General features: G+C 42.9%; 1 protein-coding gene across 1 annotated transcript; it reads left to right on the top strand.

Annotated features, from left to right (window-relative positions):
* The first annotated feature begins 17228 nt into the window (after positions 1-17228).
* Positions 17229-19495, top strand: KLF18 (KLF transcription factor 18). Its single transcript, XM_069479167.1, has 2 exons — positions 17229-18720; positions 19320-19495. Exons 1-2 carry the CDS (start codon positions 17229-17231, stop codon positions 19493-19495), a joined length of 1668 nt encoding a protein of 555 aa, XP_069335268.1.
* The last annotated feature ends 465 nt before the right edge of the window (positions 19496-19960 follow it).

The following is a 19960-nucleotide window of genomic DNA, read 5'->3' as shown; positions in this document are numbered from 1 at the left end:
CAGGCACAGTGCCTGTAATCCTAGCACTCTGGGAGGCCGAGGAGGGTGGATCGTTTGAGCTCAGGAGTTCAAGACCAGCCTGAGCAAGAGCGAGACACCATCTCTACTAAAAAAATAGAAAGAAATTAGCTGGACAACTAAAATATATACAAAAAAAATATTAGCTGGGCATGGTGGTGCGTGCCTGTAGTCCCAGCTACTCGGGAGGCTGAGGCAGGAGGATTGCTTGAGCCCAGGAGTTTGAGGTTGCTGTGAGCTAGGCTGATGCCATGGCACTCTAGCCTGGGCAACAGAGCAAGACTCTGTCTCCAAAAAAAAAAAAAAAAAAAAAAATTAATTAAAAAAAAAAAAGAGTTTGAACAATAGACTAGATCAAGCAGAAGAAAGAATTTCTGAACTTGAAGACAGGTCTTTTGAAATAACTCAGGCAGATAAAAAAGAAAAGAGAATAAAAAAAGATTGAAGAAAACCTACATGACATATGGGATACCATAAAGTAACCAAATATTCAAATTTTGGAAGTTCCAGAAGGAGAAGAGATGGGCATAAGCATGGAAAATCTATTTAACAAAATAATAGTTGAAAACTTCCCAAGTCTTGCAAAGAGATATAGACATCCAGATATAAGAAGTTGAAAGATCCCCAAATAGATTCAACCCAAAAAGGTCTTCTCCAAGGCACATTATAATCAAACTACCAAAAGTCGAAGACAAAGAAAAATTCTAAAAACACCAAGAGCAAAGCATCAAGTTACATATAAGGGAATCTCCATCAGACTAACAGCAGATTTCTCAGCAGAAATCATCCATGCCAGAAGAGAATGGGATGATAGATCCCAAATGCTGAAAGAAAAAAACTGTCAACAAGCATACTACACCCAGAAAAGTTATTCTTCAAAAATGTAGGAGAAATAATGTCTTTTCCAGACAAGCAAAAATTGAGGGAATTCATCACTAGACTGGCCCTACAAGAAATGCTTAAGGGAGTCTTACATCTTGGAAGTAAAAGGATGATATTTACCATCAGGAAAACACATGGAAATATAAAACTCACAGGTAGAACAGATACACAAATGAGAAAGAGAATGAACTCAAACATTATAATTACAAAAAAATCACCAAATCATAAAGGTAAATACAAAAGAGGAAGAAAGGAAATAAGGATATACAAAACAATTAGAAAGCAACTAAACTAAAAAAAAAAAAATAACAGGATTAAGTCCTCATCTATCAATAACAACCTTGAATATAAGTGGTTTAAATTCCCCAGTTAAAAGATGTAAACTGGCTGAATGGATAACAGAAACAAGATCCAATGATATGCCACCTACAAGAAACAAATTTCACCTGTAAAGACACATATAGACTGAAAGTGAAGGGATGGGGAAAAAATTCCATGCAAACAGAAACCAAAAGTGTGAGAAATAAGCCAGATGCAGTGGTGTGCACCTGTAGTCCCAGCTACTTGAGAGACTGAGGCTGGAGGATTATTTGAGTCCAGGAGTTCAAGTCCAGCCTGGGCAACATAATGAGACTCCATCTCTTGAAAAAAAGAAAGTATGCAGGAGTAGCTATACTTATATCAGACAAAATAGACTTTAAGACAAAAAACATAAAAAGAGACAAAGAAGGTCATTATATAATGGTAAACAGATCAATCCAGCAAGAAGATATAAAATTAAAAATGTATATTCATCCAACACTAGAGCACCCAGATATATAAAACAAATATTATTAGAGCTAAAGAGAGAGATAGACCCCTATAAAATAATAGTTGGTGACTTCAACACCCCACTCTCAGCATTGGATAGATCATCTAGACATAAGATCAACAAAGAAACATCGGACTTAATCTGCACTATTGACCAAATGGACCTAACAGATATTGACAGAACATTTCATCCAACAGCTACAGAATACACATTCTTCTCATCAGCACATGGAACGTTCTCCAGGATAGACCAAGTGTTAGGCCACAAAACAAGTCTCAACAAATTGAGAAGAGAGAGAGAAAAGAAGGAGAAGAAAAGAAAAGAAAACTATAGGCCAACATCCCTGTTGAACATAGATGCAAAACTCTGTTAGGTAGATAGTGAGGAACTCCAGCTTTCCTAGGGAAAATGTGGGTGCCCTGCCTTGGTGCTGCCTTGAGCAATTGCCGCACCTGGGGGAAGGAGAAACACCCTGGCAATTGTAAAAGAATTTGGGGAATGCCCCAGCCCACTGGCCAGGCAGCTCAGGCACAATGGGATCTGGAAAGTGACCTAGAGTAACCTAAGGCTAATTATCATGTTGTTAACTGTCCACCAAGTGGTGACATTTGAACCACAAGGAGGGCCCAAGGAAGGCCCAATCCAAACAGTATAAAACAGGACCCAAGACCATAACCAGAGCCTCTTGTTATGACAGGGGCCCATTCCTTGTCTGTGGTAAACGTAGCTTGCTCTTGTTCTATACACCTATCTTGGTCTTCCTCAATAAACTTTGTTTTTTACTTACCTTGCTTTTGGTGTGTCTGGTCATTCTTTGGCCAGAGCACACCAAGAACTGAGAACAGACAACTGTGGACCCAACAAATACACTACAAAATACTGAACCAAATCCAACAACACATCAACAACATAATACACTATGATCCAGTGAGATTTATCCCAGGGATGCAAGGATGGTTCAACATATCCAGATCAATTAATGTGTTATATCACATCAATAGAATGAAGGACAAAAACCATATGATCATCTCAATAGGCACAGAAAAAAGTATCTGATAAAATTCAACATCCCTTCATAATAAAAACTCTCAACAAATTAAGCATAGAAGTGACATACCTCAGCATAATAAAGGCCATACATGACAAACCCACAGCTAACATCATGCCAAATGGGGAGAAGCTGAAAGACTTTCCTGTAAGAACTGGAACAAGACAAGGATGCCCACTTACACCACTCCTATTCAACTTATTATGGAAATCCTAGCCAGAGCAATTAGGCAAGAGAAAGAAATAAAAGGCAACCAAACTGAAAAAAGAGGAATTCAAATTGTCCCTCTTTGCAGATGGCATGATCTTATACACAGAAAAACCCAGGCCGGTGCAGTAGCTTACACCTGTAATCCCACCACTTTGGGAGGCCAAGGTGGGAGGATAGCTTGAGGCCTAGAGTTTGAGACCAGTCTGGGTAACATAGTTAGACCCTGTCTCTACAAAAAATTTAAAAATTATCTGGATGTGGTGGCATGAGACTATAGTCCTAGCTTCTCAGGATGCTGAGCCAGGAGGATTGCTTGGACCCAGGAGTTGGAGGTTGCAGCGAGATGTGATCACACCACTGCACTCCAGTCTGGGGGACAAAGGAGACGCTGTCTCTAAAAAAAAAAAAAAAGAAGAAGAAGAAGAACCAAAAAGAGAACAAAAAAAAAAAAAACCTTTAAGGACTCCACCAAAAAACCCTTAGAACTGATAAACAAATTCAGTAAAGTTTCGGTATACAAAATTAACATACAAAAATCAGTAGCATCTCTATATACCAATAACAAACCAGCTGAAAAAGAAATGAAGAAAGCAATGCCCCCAAAATAAAATACCTAGGAATAAATTAAACGAGAGAGGTGAAAGACCTCTGCAATGAAAACTACAAAACACAGATGTGGAGGATAAAGCAACTCCATTTTTGAAGCTAATCTACCATGTTGATTTCTGATTAACCCCAGCTCTGGGAATGCCTCTAAGATATCTACTTTCACATATTTACCATAAATCCTGCCCTTAGGTCAAAGCAACCTTCATGTTATCATAAACAGGTACTTACCATAAATCCTTCCCTTAGGTAAATTCTTGCCTTTCCCTGGGGAATGGATTTCAATTGTGTTACACACTCCCTCCTGATGGTATGTAAGCCCTGGGTCTGAGGGTAACAGTACAGGGACCCACCATCTCATCTCGTGGCCACCCTAGACATGGCTTCTGTTCGTAAGTCTCTATTAAATGTTTTTCTGAGAAACTGGATTTGTCAGCCTCTTTCTTCAGCCTCTCAGCTTCCTTAGCCTTTGAGGGTAGGTTTGCATAGCCTGCTCACCGCAGAACACCAGATAAAAGAAATTGAAGAGGACACTAATAAAATGGAAAGACATTCCATGCCCATGGCTTGGAAAAACTAATATTGTTAAAATGCCCATACTACCTAAAGCAATCTACAATTCAATTCAATCCCTATCAAAATACCAATGACATTCTTCACAGAAATAGAAAAAAAATGCTAAAATTCATATGAAACCACAAAAGGCCCTGAATAGCCAAAGCAATACTGAGCAAAAAGAACAAAGTTGGAGGCATCACACTACATGGCTTCAAAATATGCTACAAAGCTGTAGTAACCAAAACATTATGGTATTGATATAAAAACAGCCAAGGTGTCAACAGGGCTTCTGGGGTCTCTCTCCGGGTTGTGGATGGCTGTCTTCTCCCTATGCCTTCATGTGGTCTCCCCTCTGTACCCATCTGTGTCCAAATTTCCTCTTCTCCTAAGGACACCAGACACATTGGATTAGGGTCCACCCTACTGACTTCATTTTTATGTAATTACCTCTTTAAAGACCCCATCTCTGAATATACTCACATGCTTAGGTATTGAAGGTTAAGACCTCAACAAATGAATGGAGTGGGTGGGGGATACAACTTAGGTCCTTTGAGAATATAGGTAATTGCACATAGTCTCACTGCTGGGCCTCACCCACATGACTTCAGTTCCCTTTTATCAGCTGCATGCCCATCTTCCAGCTTCTGCTTGCTTTGCTGCTAAAGCTCACACCACACCCTTCTGAGGCACTGGACACCCCCACCCCCACCACCTCTACCACACTGTATAGAGGGCTGGAGGTGCCTGGCTGTTGTACAAGTTTAGCCAGTCATTGGCCAGGAGTACAAAAGCCAATCTCCTTAGCTCAGGACCCCAGCAGGAACAGGTGGAATCTGGGGCTTAGCCTGCAATCACACCTTGCCTGGCTTCTGTTCCTTTGGTATCCTGCTTCCCTGTTTCCTTACTGGTTCTCCTGGGAGTTCATCCTTAATAAACCACTTTGACATGGATCATTGGCTCAGAGTGGACTTCAGGAAGAGCCGTTCCTAAGACCTATTTTAACTGGCTAAACACAATGAATAATCCAACCTACTGTGTCAAGACCAGAAGGAAAGAGGCACAGAAGCAAGAATTCTTGTTGTTGTTTAGAGGTTGTTGAAATGGGGTCATTAGACTTGGAGATTAATAGGGGATACGACTACTAAGGCAAAAACCTCCTGCCCTTGGGGTAGGAGTGTGGCCTCCAGCAGCTCTCAGTCTGTCAGGCATGCCCTCATGCCCTCATTGTTTTTTTTATTATTATTTTTTTGAAACAGAGTCTCACTCTGTTGCCTGGGCTAGAGTGCTGTGGCGTCAGCCTAGCTCACAGCAACCTCAAACTCTTGGGCTCAAGCAATCCTCCTGCCTCAGCCTCCCAAGTAGCTGGGACTACAGGTGGGTGCCACCACACCTGGCTAATTTTTTCTATTTTTAGTAGAGATGGGGGGGGGGGGTCTCACTCTTCCTCAGGCTGGTCCCGAACTCCTGAGCTCAAGCGATCCTCCCGCCTTGGCCTCCCAGAGTGCTAGGATTACAGGGGTGAGCCACCTTGCCCGGCTGAGGTATGCCCTCATTTTAAAGGGAATTATGACTCAATGGATTGACAGGAAAGAAAAGATTTAATTAAAAATATATAGTGGTCCTAAAGTAACATTCTCAAGGAAAGGGTAGAAGTTACAATTTGACTGGAAATTCTCATAACATTAAAAATTTCGAAAGAGAGGAGAATTTGTCAAATCTTATCAGAGCTGGGACATGGGTGCCACCTAGTGTGCAGAAGACACAAGGACCAGAGTGTCCAAGGGTCTCTGCCCAGTGGAAATGACCTAATTCCCAGGTCCTGTAACAGCAGTGTGCATTTGGGGATACAATTTGATTCTGAGCCCATCAAAAATGTGGGCCCAAGGAATTATTTCTGTCTAGAGGTCAATATAGGCATTTACTTTTCCCAGAGGTCTTTTTGCCTGCAGAAATGAGAAGTTTCCCACTCAGGATCGTTGCTGGAAACTTTAGCCTGCCTCCTTTTTCCTTTTTTTCTTTCTTTTATTTCTTTTCCCCCTTTTAAAAAAAAATTTTTTGTTTGTTTTTGTTTGTTTTTCTTTTTCATTCTAAGGCTAGAGAAATTTTCCTTTATAATTACTCTGTCCCCTTCCAGTATTTGAATTTTCTTTTAATTAGTAAGGCCATGGTTCTATTCTTTTGCTCTAAAAATAATGAGCAACTTCCTACTACTGTCTGAAGCACTGTCAGTAGGGACTGAGTTGAGTCTATATCCAAGCATTGCCAATGAGCAGGAACCAAGATACTGCTCTCTCTGTCTCTTGCTATACAACAGGCATATTTGACAATCATACTACTTCAGTATCAAAAAGGCAGGATTCAAAGAAAGAGAACAAAAAAAAAGAAAAGAAAAGGTTGGATCCACCCTTCCTCTTCCCCTGGGCCTAAAGTTTGCCTGTCAGGGTCACGTGTTTGACAGCATGGCCTGTGTGGTTAGCAAGGCAGAGGCCAAAGATGTGACCAGAGCCATCGGCATGGTCCATGGCATGTATGTGTATATATATGTTGGAAGCATGTCCCTGACATAAACATTCAATACAAGAAAGCAGTGGAATAGCAGCTACACAAGGAAAGAAATTGTGGGCCAGTGAACTTATAATATCCAGGCCATAGGACAGTGATTTTAAACATGCCAGAACTCAGGGAATACTGTTCCCATTGGCTCTTTCTGAAGAACCAAAGATAGAATGGGCCAGAAGAGATGACTGGCAAACTTTGGCAAAAATATCTATGGTAAGTATTGATTGTGTTTAGCTGAAAATCTAAGGCTAAAACAAATGCAGGCATAAGGGTGGTAGACTAATGTGAAAATGTGATACGCTCTGTCAAAATGGAAATAGTCTCACTTAAAAAGGGGAGAAAAAGCCAATAAACTCATTAACTGATTCAGAGGCAATAGCTGTATATCACAGGACATTACATAAAGCTAAGAACGTCAAGTAATGAAAGCCTAAGTTTATTTCAAAGCACAAAGAAAAACCATAAGTAATATACTATTGGCTACATTTTAGATGGTGGAAAAGAAAGAGGGAAGAGTGAGGAAGAGGTTACAAGCTAGTTTGATAGACATTGTCTAAAGGAAAAAGGGAACTGAGAGAATTATAAAAGATAACAATTAGGAAAAACTTAAACCTTCTTTACAAATATATATAAAAAATATATTTATGGTGGCTTTGTGATGCATCGATTTCCCTAAGTTCATTCAAACCATTTCTCCAAATTTCCTTCCCCTTGGCCGCAAGAGAAATGTACACAATATTTGGCAGGTGGAAAACAAGTCACATTTTAATGCTCTACAGAGTCTGGCAGGGGCTGTTACAGTGTGTTCCTGTTGTTCCTGATCTACGGGTCACTTTGTTGTTGTGGGACTGCCAGACCTGAAGCTCCTCTAGCCTGTCAGACCTCCTCGAGCTTCTCTGAATCCTGGGCCAGGTGTGTGTGCTACCCATGGTGGAAAGAACCAGTGTATTCTACAGGTTACCTGCAACACTAATATTTGAGGCAATAATATTCAGATGCCATTCTTTTGAGTTTTTCCTCAAAAGTTCCCATTTGTCCATCCCTGGTTTCCTAACATTATATCCATCTTCCCTGCCTTACTGCCAGCCCTGCTGACTTCAACCCAGCATCAGTCACAGAGGCAACAGTCTTCTGCAGATTTAGTCACTAGGTCCCAAAGTTATCTAATGCCTAACACCTGTAATAAATCTGTTGTTTTTTTTGTAACACTCACAGTGGTTCAGCTTCTCTGATACAAAAAGCAAATGAAAATGAGCAAAGGAAACAGGTGAAAGTATGAAAAAAAATACAAAATTCAGGAAAGATAATATTACAGAGGGGAGAAATTAATAAATATGAAAATAGGAAATAATTGAGTCAGAAAACAGAGTTGAAATAATAAATAAATATACCAATCAATCAGTTAAAAATTGGTTCTTGGCCAGGCGTGGTGGCTCACGCTTGTAATCCTAGCACTTTGGGAGGCCGAGGAGGGTGGATCGCTCCAGGTCAGGAGTTCGAGACCAGCCTGAGCAAGAGCGAGACCCCGTCTCTACTAAAAATAGAAAGAAATTATCTGGCCAACTAAAAATATATACAGAAAAAAATTAGCCGGGCATGGTGGCACATGCCTGTAGTCCCAGCTACTCGGGAGGCTAAGGCGGTAGGATCGCTTAAGCCCAGAAGTTTGAGGTTGCTGTGAGCTAGGCTGACGCCACGGCACTCACTCTAGTCTGGACAACAAAGCTAGACTCTGTCTCAAAAAAAAAAAAAAATTGGTTCTTTAAAAAGTATCAAGAATACAGAAAAACCAAAACTAAGTAAGAAATGACAAATTGGAAGAAACTATTAAAAAGAGAATAAATAAAAATTAATAAGATCATGATGACATCAGGGAAGATGCCAGAGTAGAAAACACTAGGAATCCATCTCCCCACCTAGACCATTGTACTGGCAGAGTCCCTCTGATATAACTACTTTGGAACTCTGGAATCTGTTACAAGGTTTGCAGTTTCCAAGGGAAGCCTTGGATTATAGATTGTGGGTGGTTTCGGTCCATTTCAGCTCTTATGCGAATGGCTACTCGTACCCCACCCCCGTGGCAGGGAGCTACTCCACGTTCCTGGAGCAGCTTGAATTTGACTAGCAGGAGCCAGGGCGAGCAATGAGCACCTGTCTTCCCAGTATCTGGGATCTGTGTTCTGCTCCCTGATCGCTGCTTCTGGTGGTGGAGATGCAGGCACAGAAGGAAGCCACCGTTGTTGCAACCCCCATTGCCATTTTTACAACCCACTCTAGCAGAGGTGACTTCCAGAAGATTTAAAAAGCGGTGACTGTTTTTATTCCCCTTCATTTTTCCTTTTTCCCCTTTTAGAAGACAGACATTTAAGGACTAAGACATCCAAAAGCAACCACATACGCAGAGGAATTTAGGAAGTCCCTGTGCATGACCAGGGAATGGCATAGGCTAAGAGAAGACCTTAAATTTACATCCCACATTAATTCCCAGCACAGAGACACCATATAACCATCAAAAAATAAAATAAGCAAACTCTGGGGAACGGGAGAATCTGATTTCCAGAGCTACCACTTATAAGATTCAAAAGTCCAGTTTTCAACTACAACAACAACAAAATCACAAAACATACAAAGAAACAGTAAAGTATGACCTATTCAGAGGAACAAAAACCTCAACAGAAAGACCTGAGAAAGACTTACTGTGATGAAGCGCAGTACTCACTATAGTTTTATGAGCTTAAGGGAAGCCATCTTGTATGCAGGCTAGTGCAGCCATCTTGTGTATGGACTCACTGTTGTGTGAAGTAGAGAAGAATACATGAATAACAGAGAAAAAAATTTATACAGTGATTAACTTGTAAGTGATTGTTTAAAATCATTAGGTGTGTATAGTTACATTGTACTACGCTTGGCAGTTCCTTGGGAAAATGTTCCTTGGATGTTCCTCAAGGAAATGTTCCTTCATTTAACGGATGCTATTTGCTTCTGTAAGTTTGCTTGCTTATGTATTATTGTAATCAACATGTTCTTAGCCGTATGTGTATTGTTAGTATTGTTAGTGGTGAAGGTATATAACCCCTGCTCACTTTAAGATCGGGGCCATTCTCTGTCTCTGGACTTTCCCAGAACAGGGGTGGTCGCTGGCCAGCTAATAAAGACTCCTAATTTGGCTCAATTCGGTCTTTAGGTGGTCATTTCTCGCATCTTAGGCTATAACACTTACTACACCACGAATTTAAAACAACTGTCTTAAATATGCTCAAGGAGCTAAAGGGAGACGTGGACAAAGTTAAGCAAATGATGTATGAACAAAAGGGAATTTTCAAGAAAGAGACAGAAAACATAAAAAGGAACCCAAAAGAAATTCTATAGCTGAAAAATACAATAACTAAAAATAAAAACTTGATCAAAAGTATTCAAAAGCCGATTTGAGTCCGCAGAGGAAAGAATCAGCAAACTTGAATGTAGGACGACTGGAATCACCAAGTCTGAGGAACAGAAAGAAAAAAGATTGAAGAAAAGTAAACAGAGCCTAAGGGACTGTGGGACACCATCAGGCCAACCAGCACATGCACAGTAGGAGTCTCCTAAGAAAAAGAGAAAAAGGGGCAGATTTTTTTTTTTTAAGAAATAATGGCTGAAAACACTCTAAGCTTGATGAAAGACATAAATCCAAACATCCACAAAGCCCAACAAAGTCCAAATAAGATGAACCCAAAGAGCCCCACATGAGACACATTATAATCAAACTGCCAAAAGACGGAGACAAAGTGACAATCTTGAAAACAGCAAGGGAGAAGTGACTCTTTTACATACAAGAGATTCTCAATAGGATTTTCTCCTGATTTCTTTTTTTGTTTTCTTTTTGTTTTTAGCATGAGGTGCTGTTTGACTTCTTGATTTCTTTTTTTTTTTTTTTTTTTTTTGAGACAGAGTCTCACTTTGTTGCCCAGGCTAGAGTGAGTGCCGTGGCGTCAGCCTAGCTCACAGCAACCTCAAACTCCTGGGTTCAAGGGATCCTCCTGCCTCAGCCTCCCGAGTAGCTGGGACTACAGGCATGCACCACCATGCCCGGCTAATTTTTTCTATATATATTTTTAGCTGTCCATATAATTTCTTTCTATTTTTAGTAGAGATGGGGTCTCGCTCTTGCTCAGGCTGGTCTCGAACTCCTGAGCTCAAATGATCCGCCCACCTCGGCCTCCCAGAGTGCTAGGATTACAGGCGTGAGCCACCGCGCCCGGCCTACTTCTTGATTTCTTATCAGAAACTTTGGAGGCCAGAGGGAGTGGGTCACTATATTCAAAGTGCAAAGAGAAAGAAACTCAACCAAGAATCCTACATCTGGCCAAACTGTCCATCTAAAATGAGGGATAAATTAAGAAATTAAGTTAAACAAAAGCTGAGAGAATTCCTTACTGGTAGATCCACCTTGCAAGAAATGCTAATGGGAATCCTTACGGTTGAAATGGAAAGACTAGACAGTAGCTTGAAGCCACATGAAGAAATAAAGGTCTCTGGTAAAGGTAGATAGTACAGTTGTAAAAGCTATCATTATTGTAACTTTGATTTATAACTCCACTTTTTGTTTTGTACATGATTGAAGAGACTAATTCATTAAAAAAAAATTCAACTCGACAAGCAACGCTGATGTTTTTCTCTTTGTCTTGCCAGTTTTTTCCATGCTGTGGGAATGACAAACAATGTGCTGCTGAACAACTCTGGAAAGATGTGCAACATAGCAATCTTTATCTAGGACCCCTTTGAGGGTGCATTGCCTCAGGATGCTAAAGCAAGATGTGGAAGCAAATCTTTGCTGATACTAAGTGACCATCTGGGTAGGGGCACAGGAAAAATAGTCTAGGTGCAAGAGAGACCATGATCATAGAGAAAGGCATTATCAGGAAAAGTAGCCAGAAAGCACTGGTCAGTTTACAAAGACCAAAGCTGAATGAGAATGAGAAATGGCTATACCTTGGCTTATGCCTATGTTTTTAAATGGTGACAATATTTTATTATGTCTCAACAGAAAGTTACATAAGGACCATCAGAAATACTCTTCTGAATGCGAGATGCCTTATTGTTTCACAAATGTCCCAAGTTGAACTAAAAATTTAATGCAAGTCAGTCCAAAGGTTAATAGACTCTTGAGGAGTAGGGTATCTGCCTGGGTGACGCAGCATAGGACTGCCACTAAGACAGAAGACATAAAAAGCAAAGAAAAACATGTTTCTACCTAGTTTTGAAAACAGATTATGCACCCAGAGCCAGTTCTTTTTTCTCTGAGCTACCAGTCTTTCTCTTATATGTTTCTTATATTCAATAATTTTATTATACATTGATAGGTATCTATGTAGATCTACACATATTTATATAGTCACACCAAATAGGCTTAGATGATGATTTATTGAAAGGTTTAAACTCTTTTTTTGTTTTGTTTGAGACAGGGTCTCTCACACTTTCACCTGGGGCTAGAGTGCAGTGTTCGCATCATAACTCACTGCAAACTCAAATTCCTGGGCTCAAGCGATCTTCCTGCCTCAGCCTCTGGGGTAGCTGGGACTACAGGCACTCACCACCACACCCACCTGATTTTTTAATTATTTTTTCTGGTAGAGATGAGGGTCTTGCTATGTTATTCAGGCTGGTCTCGAACTCCTGGGCTCAAGCAATCTTCCCTCCTGGGCCTCCCAAAGTGCTAGGATTACAGGCATGAGCCAGAGCACTAGGCCTCAACTCTGTTTCTAAAGCCAGATTAATCTCATCAATCTCATCCTGGTGCAGAGTTACACAAAGTAGTCCATCGACCTGCAGTAGCAGCATCACTTCAGGGCTTGTTGGGTTCAAATTCTCTGGTCCTACTCCAAACCCACTGAATCAGAATCTCAGAGATGGGGCCCAGAAATCTGTATTTCAATAAGCTCTCCAGATAATTCTTACAAAGGCTAAAGCTAATGCAAAGATGCAGTATTTGGGGGCAATGATTTTAAGACATGGATTGACTTTACCATCTTAATTTTTTCTTTCTATTTTTAGTAGAGACAGGGTCTTGCTCTTGCTCAGGCTGGTCTCGAGCTCCTGATCTCAAACAATCCACCCGCCTCGGCCTCCCAGGGTGCTAGGATTACAGGCGTGAGCCACCGCGCCCGGCCTTAATTTTGAACATTGTTAAGAACAAATACATAGTCAAGAATACATAGATTAAAATCCATTTGAAGATTGTATGGCAACTATGAATTTTATCTTCTCCCCCTCCCTGAATTTTAATTTCCTTAAAGACTTTTAGGTAAACAACGATTACTAATTATCCCAATGTTGTATTAGCCCAAGGTCCTAAAGTCAGTTCCTGATTTTTAGGTAACACAATTAAATTGTAATTAAAGGATAATATAGGCCTTTTTTGTCTCGACAGGGGATCCCTTAATCCTCTGTGGCAAGTGTATCTTGCTCTCCTTCTATAAACCTATTACTGTGCTCTTGCTCTATAATCCTATCTTGCTCCCCAGTAAATTTCACCTCCTGCTTGCCTAAAATAAGAAAAAAGAAAAAAGAAATACCATTGTCATTTCTAGGGTGACCTTATTGAATCCTCAATATTTCACCCTATTAGGCTGGATTGAATCTCCTAGAAGAAAAAAAAAAAATATTTCGCCCTACACGTAATTTTGATGATGTCAAGGTCAACGAGAGGAAATCTGCATAATTCAGCGGCTGACTGGATTAGAGGTCTTGTATGTGCTTAAGAACTCAGACCTCAAGAGCAAAACCATTTGAGTTCAAATCTGGAATCCCTGACTGACTCATTGTGACCTCCAGCAAATACTTAACCTGAGTCTCAGTTTCCACTTTACATAACAACGATAAAATTCACCTCGAAGGACTGGTGCAGATGAAATGGGCGCATAAAGTGATTGTCTTAGCGCCCCAGGGCCCCTGGTACGTAACCCTCACTCTGTCCCTAGAGGTCGAAATCGCACAAGTGCTGTGTTTGTGGTCCCGGGCTCCGCCTCTAAGGGCGTGGCCGGCGGGAAGTGCCGCCCTCCGCCGGCTATAAAGTGCCCAGCTCAGCGCTCGCCGCTCAGTGGAGGTTCTTCTCCGGCTGCGCAGCGTTCGATTCCCGGCCCCGCGCTGTGGACCTACTGGTGAGGATCTAATGGTGAGTGGGCGCCTCATTTATTTGTTGAGGTTCATTTTTATTTTTTTATTTTTATTTTTTTTTTTGAGACAGAATCTCACTCTTTCCCGGGCTAGAGTGCTGTGGCGTCAGCCTAGCTCAGCAACCTCAAACTCCTGGGCTGAAGCGATCCTCCTGCCTCAGCCTCCCGAGTAGCTGGGACGACAGGCATGCGCCACCACGCCCGGCTAATTTTTTCTATATATTTTTAGGTGTCCGGTTAATTTCTTTCTATTTTTCAGTAGAGACGGGGGTCTCGGCTGGTCTTGAACTCTTGACCTCGAGCGATCCTCCCGCCGCCTCCCGCACTCCCAGAGTGCTAGGATTACAGGCGTGAGCCACCGCGCCCGGCCTGAGGTTCGTTTATTGAGGGACATAAATACTCAGCACCTCAAGGTGCCTGCGATGTCCAGGCCATACCGTTTACCAGACAGACGCTGGCGAACAGAGACCCTGGGGGAACTCGCTCTTTCAGCCGATGTGGTCCCTGAGGGTCCCTCGGGCACAAACTCTGGGCTGCTGGAGTCCCCAAACCACGGTCTGGTCCTGGGCTCCTGCAGACGTCCATGGAAGGATACGAGGAACTCTGGGTGGTTAAAAGTGTTAGAGAAACAGGAGAGGGAGGCGTCCCCTCGATGGGACTGATTGTGTCTTTGGCTTCCATGTTGGGGATATGCTGTTGGGAAGTCTTCTCTCCTCTTCAGTGTTTGGAAGAGTTTGAGAAGTATGAGTGTTATTTCTTTAAATGTTTGGTAGAATTCACCAGTGAAGCCATCAGGTCCATGTTTTCCTTGTTGAGAGATTCTGATTACTGATTCAATCTGCATGTTAGTTACAGGTCCAGTGAGATTTCCTGATTCAGTCTTGATAGGTTTTGTGTTTCTGTGAATTTCTCCATTTCATCTAGGTTGCCTAGTTTGTTGGCGTCCAATTGTTCATAGTACTCTTTTATAATCCTTTTTGTTGCCGTAGAATTGGCAGTGATGTCCTCACTCACTTGACTCTGGTTCATCTCTGCTCTATTATTTCCTTCATTCTGCTAGCTTTGGGTTTAGTTCTTCTTTTTCTAGTTCCCTAAATTGTAAAGTTAAGTTGTTGATTTGAGATCTTTCTTGGCTTTTGATGTAAGTATATATAGCCATAAATTTCTCCCTTAGCATTGCTTTTGCTGCATCCCATGAATTTTGGTATGTTATGTGTTTCCGTTTTCAGTCACCTCTAAGTATTTTCTAATTTCCCTTGTGATTTCTTTGATCCATTGTTTGCTTAAGAGTGTGTTCTTTGATTTTCACAAATTTGTGAATTGTGAATTTGTGAATTTTACAGTTTTACCTCTATTATAGATTTCCTTTTTTTTTTTTTTTTTTTTTGAGACAGAGTCTCACTCTGCCACCCAGGCTAGAGTGCCATGGCGTCAGCCTAGCTCATAGCAACCTAAAACTCCTGGGCTCAAGCGATCCTCCTGCCTTAGCCTCCTGAGTAGCTGGGACTACAGGCACGTGCCACCACCTGGCTAATTTTATTTTTAGTAGAGATGGGATCTTGCTCTTGCTCAGGCTGGTCTCAAACTCCTGACCTCAACCGATCCTCCCACCTCGGCCTCCCAGAGTGCTAGGATTACAGGCATGAGCCACCACACCCAGCCTGTTATAGATTTCTGACTTGAAGAATCCCTAGGTTTGGATGGCTCCTCTTGGTAGTGTCTCCACAGTGGCATTGGCCTCATGGAAGGGACATCAGCCCACACTTTCAAGTGAAAGTGGCCTCTGCTTCCACCGTGGCTTTAGTTATCCCTTCTTTTAAGGGTACCCTCTTCTAGTCCTTGGAAAATTCCATTTATTTCCAATCATGATTATGTATGTCTGAGTATATATGTGTATGTGTATAATTTAAAGCCATCTGTCTATAATTTCTATGGATTTGGCATAGAGGGGAAGGGCTTCAGAGTGTCCTCAGCCTACCATATTCAATATAAGTTCAGTCATACATTTTGAATATAGCCTGAGGGAATTATTATGATATCACTCTGTTGTGAGAGTCAGGACAATGCAGGAGAGACTGGGCTTTGGCAGGAATAGGAAAGGAGAACATATTAGACAGGACAGTATATAACTTGGCTCTGTGGGGCAGGCTGAGTAAGGGATTGGACAGGGATATGGCAAAGCAGAATGGACTGGTCTGGCTAGAGCAGGACAAAAGCAGGGAAGAGGCACACAGGGTGAAAAAGATTGAGGCTACCCAGATGGTGGCTTTGGGGAGCTAATTATAAACTTGACACCCTTCCTACAGATCACATGGGGCAGAGAAAAAAAAAAAGAAAAAAAATAACTGGACACCGATACATAGGAAGCCTAGAAGCATATGGGTGGCCACTTTGAACAGAAATATAAACCTTGACCATGTGCACAGTTAGGCCTCTGTGTCTAAAGTAGCTGCTTCTTGGAATGTATCTTAGTCTCTTCTGTTCAGGCAGCTATAACAAAATACCATAAACGGAGTGGCTTATAAACAGTAGAAATTTATTTCTCACAGTTCTGTATGCCAGGGAGTCCAGGATCAAGGTGCTGGCAGATTTGGGTTCCGGCGAGGGCCTGCTTTTCTGGTTCATAGATGGTAACTTCTAGCTGTGTCCTCATGTAGTATAAGCGAAGAACTCTGGTGTCTTCAACCGTTTGGAAGAACACTAATCCCATTCACGAGGGCTCTGCCCAAAGGCTCTTCCCAAAGGCCCTCCCTCCTAATACCATCACATGGGGGATTAGGTTTCAACATATGAATTTTGGGGGAGACACAAACATTCAGTCCATAGCAGAATGGTTCCTGGAAGCTGGTGCATTTGAGGATGGTGCTCAGGAAGCTGGAATCCCTGGGGAGGGCTCTGGGAGAAATGTCTCAAGTGGATGCAGGGTTGTGAGGACCCAGAGCCAGAAAGATCTGGTACAGGTTAAGGGTCTTCCTCCTGGGCCAAGTCACTTCACCTCTGTGGACCTCTGTTTTCACTTCTTTAAAATGGGGTTAATCCTCTGGGGTCAGGGTGGGAAAGAAATGAGATAATTTGTTTGAAAGTTTAATCATTTAACTGAATCTCTAGTAAGATGTGTGGGGAGGCAGGGCATCTTTGGAAAAGTCTCTGGGGCAAGATCTCTATAGGGAATGGTGGGGCATTCTTGCATTCATCTAGACTCTCACCTCTTGTGGTGGATAGGAGTAGCGTAGTAGAAGTTTGCATTTTAGAAATGTTGCTCTGTGTGTGGAGGATGCTTTGTATGGAGTCAATTCCGGAGTCAAGGAGGCCAGTTGAGAGGCAATTGGAAGCTTCTAGGCAAGAGATGGTAGTGGGCTGGACCAGGATGGGATCAGCAGGGATGGGGAAGGGTGTGGAATTGGAATTTGAGCTGGTGTGGAGCTCTGACCTTCTAACTTTTTTGCAGGATCCCACAGTTGAAGATCCAATTGAGTCATTGGGCAACAGCAAAGAGATGGACTTTAATGCCCTCCAGATACTTGAGGATATTGACGAGTTTCTCAAGAACCTCTCTGAGCCACAAAAGGAACAGGCAAAAACCCCAGGTGCTCTAGAGCCGCAGCCTAATGTACCTCTGACAGCCCATGGGGAGCACAGCCTACATGAGTCAACTCAGAGCCTGGCAATGCCTCCCGTGAGGCCTACGATGGCTTCTGCAGTTTCTGACATCCCTGGGACAGTCCTCACTCAGGACTCAACACCTCCTCCTGTTAAAGCCCTTGATATACCCATTGGAGACCTAAATAAGACTTTTTCCATGGGCCAGAAAGTGACCTCCTGTGATCAGATAAAACACATAGCAGGCTCCCAGATGACAGATGTTACTGACACCCCAAAGATACCACTCACTGATTGTCAGAAGACAACCATCGCTGCGAGCAAGATTGCAATCTCCAATGAAGGTAACCAGAAGACCCTAAGTAATGACCAGATCCTGAGTGGGAGCCAGATGCCAACCCAGATTAAGACCCTCAGTGACAACCGGACTCTCTCTGCGGGCCAGATGACATTCAGTGGTGACCAGACTTTCTATGGGTGCCAGATCATGACACCCAGTAGTGACCAGATCCTCTATGGGGGCCAGATGATGACCTCCATTGGTAACCAGACCCTCTGTGGGGATCAGATGACAACTTTAAGTGTGAATCAGACCCTTACTGAGGACCATACAGTGACTTCCAGTGGTGACCAGACCTTCTGTGGGAGCCAGATGATGACCTTCAGTCCTGATCAGACCCTCAGTGGGGGACGTACAATGATTTCCAGTGGTTACCAGGCCCTCTATGGAGGATATACAATGACTTCCAGTGGTGACCAGACCTTCTATGGGAGCCAGATGGTGACCTTCAGTCTTGACCAGACCCTCAGTAGGGGACATACAATGACTTCCAGTGGTTACCAGGCCCTCTATGGAGGATATACAATGACTTCCAGTGGTGACCAGGCCCTCTATGGAGGATACACAATGACTTCCAGTGGTGACCAGGCCCTCTATGGAGGATATACAATGACTTCCAGTGGTGACCAGACCCTCTATGGAAGCCAGATGGTGACCCTCAGTGGTGACCAGACCCTTAAAGCAGGCCATACAACAACCTTCTCTGATGACCACACCCGCTGTGGGGGCTGCATGATACCCCATCCGTCCTCATCATTGCCATACCCGGGATTCCAATACTTTTCAAGTTCTCATTTGCTCCAAAGGCGATTCCCAGAAAAGCAGAAGACCCAGACCGCTCAGTGCCAGAAGCCCTATATCTGCACATACCAGAACTGTGGGAAGTCTTATGCAAAGTCTTACCACCTCCGAGTCCACAAGCGCAAGCACACTGGTGAGTGAGGGCCCAGGATTGGGGTGAGGGGCAAGTGGCTATAGATTTGTACCTTTACAAAGCTCTGGGATCAGTTAAGATTGTTGTCACTGCCTTTAAGCCTGGGACCACAGAAGATCCTAGAAAATGTTGGCATGTTTGAATGGGTGGATAAAGCAGTCCTAGGGACAGGCTCCAGTCCTGGGCCAGAGCCAGTCTGGCTGCAGCCTTTTGTGGTGTTAACAGTGCTGGGATGATGGGAATAAGTGGAGGAACTTGTTTGACCCCTTACAGATGTTCTTGACCCTACCTCTATTGAGGATGTCATTTCATGGACCCCAGACTCCCTTTCCCCCGCCCTCCTTACTTCCCCACTGACTTTCCTGCCAACCCCTGCCTCTCATCCCATTTTTCCCTCTTCCTTCCCCTCCTTCACAGTTTTCCTCTTGTCCCTCCAGCTCACGCAGCCCTCATTCTCCTCTTTCACCCGCTCCTGTCTCCTCTTCCCTGGCTCTCCCTCTCCAAGTCCAGCATACTCAAAACCTTTTTCTTGTTCACTCTCAATTTCCCTGCCCCACCCTGCCCCAAAGTATGACAGGTTCTCTCTCTCTCTGGTCCAGGGGAGAAGCCCTACGCATGCGATGTGATGGGATGCACGTGGAAATTCCCCCGCATAGATGAGCTCAACAGACACAAGAGAAGGCACAGTGGGGAGCGGCCCTACCTGTGCCTGAAATGCAACAGGAATTTTGCACGATCTGATCACCTGAGGCAGCATGAAAAGACTCACAGATAATTTTCGCCATGACTGTGAACCCATCAGCCCATGAGAGAATGTGTGCGGCTTAAAGATTCTCCCTACTGAGCTTTTATTTCCTGGGATCCAGCAGAAGCACCATGCCAGCACATAGTAGGTGCTTAATATCATTTGTAAGTTTTCTAAAACATACAAAGAAAACAGGCATACATTTTCACATAAAAACTGGGTAATGTACACCTCGATAGAATCAGAAGCACTCTTCCTTCACTGCCCTCTCCTGGGGTACCTGCTTTTATCAGCGTGCCAGGAATCCTTTTAGATCTTGCTGTGTGCATTTTACCTATGTGTACCTGTAAAAATGTATACACAATTGAAATTTATACAGTTCAGATGTGTAAAGAAAGTAGTGTTCTTTATTTTCTGTATCTGAGCTCATGTTTCTTTGAAGCTTAATTCCCATGGGGTGAGAAGTGGGGGGGGGGGGGGGGCATGCAGTCATGT

This window comes from Eulemur rufifrons, chromosome 8 (genome assembly GCF_041146395.1).
Source record: "Eulemur rufifrons isolate Redbay chromosome 8, OSU_ERuf_1, whole genome shotgun sequence".
Lineage (NCBI taxonomy): Eukaryota > Metazoa > Chordata > Mammalia > Primates > Lemuridae > Eulemur > Eulemur rufifrons.
This window is presented reverse-complemented; position numbering and strand designations above follow the sequence as displayed.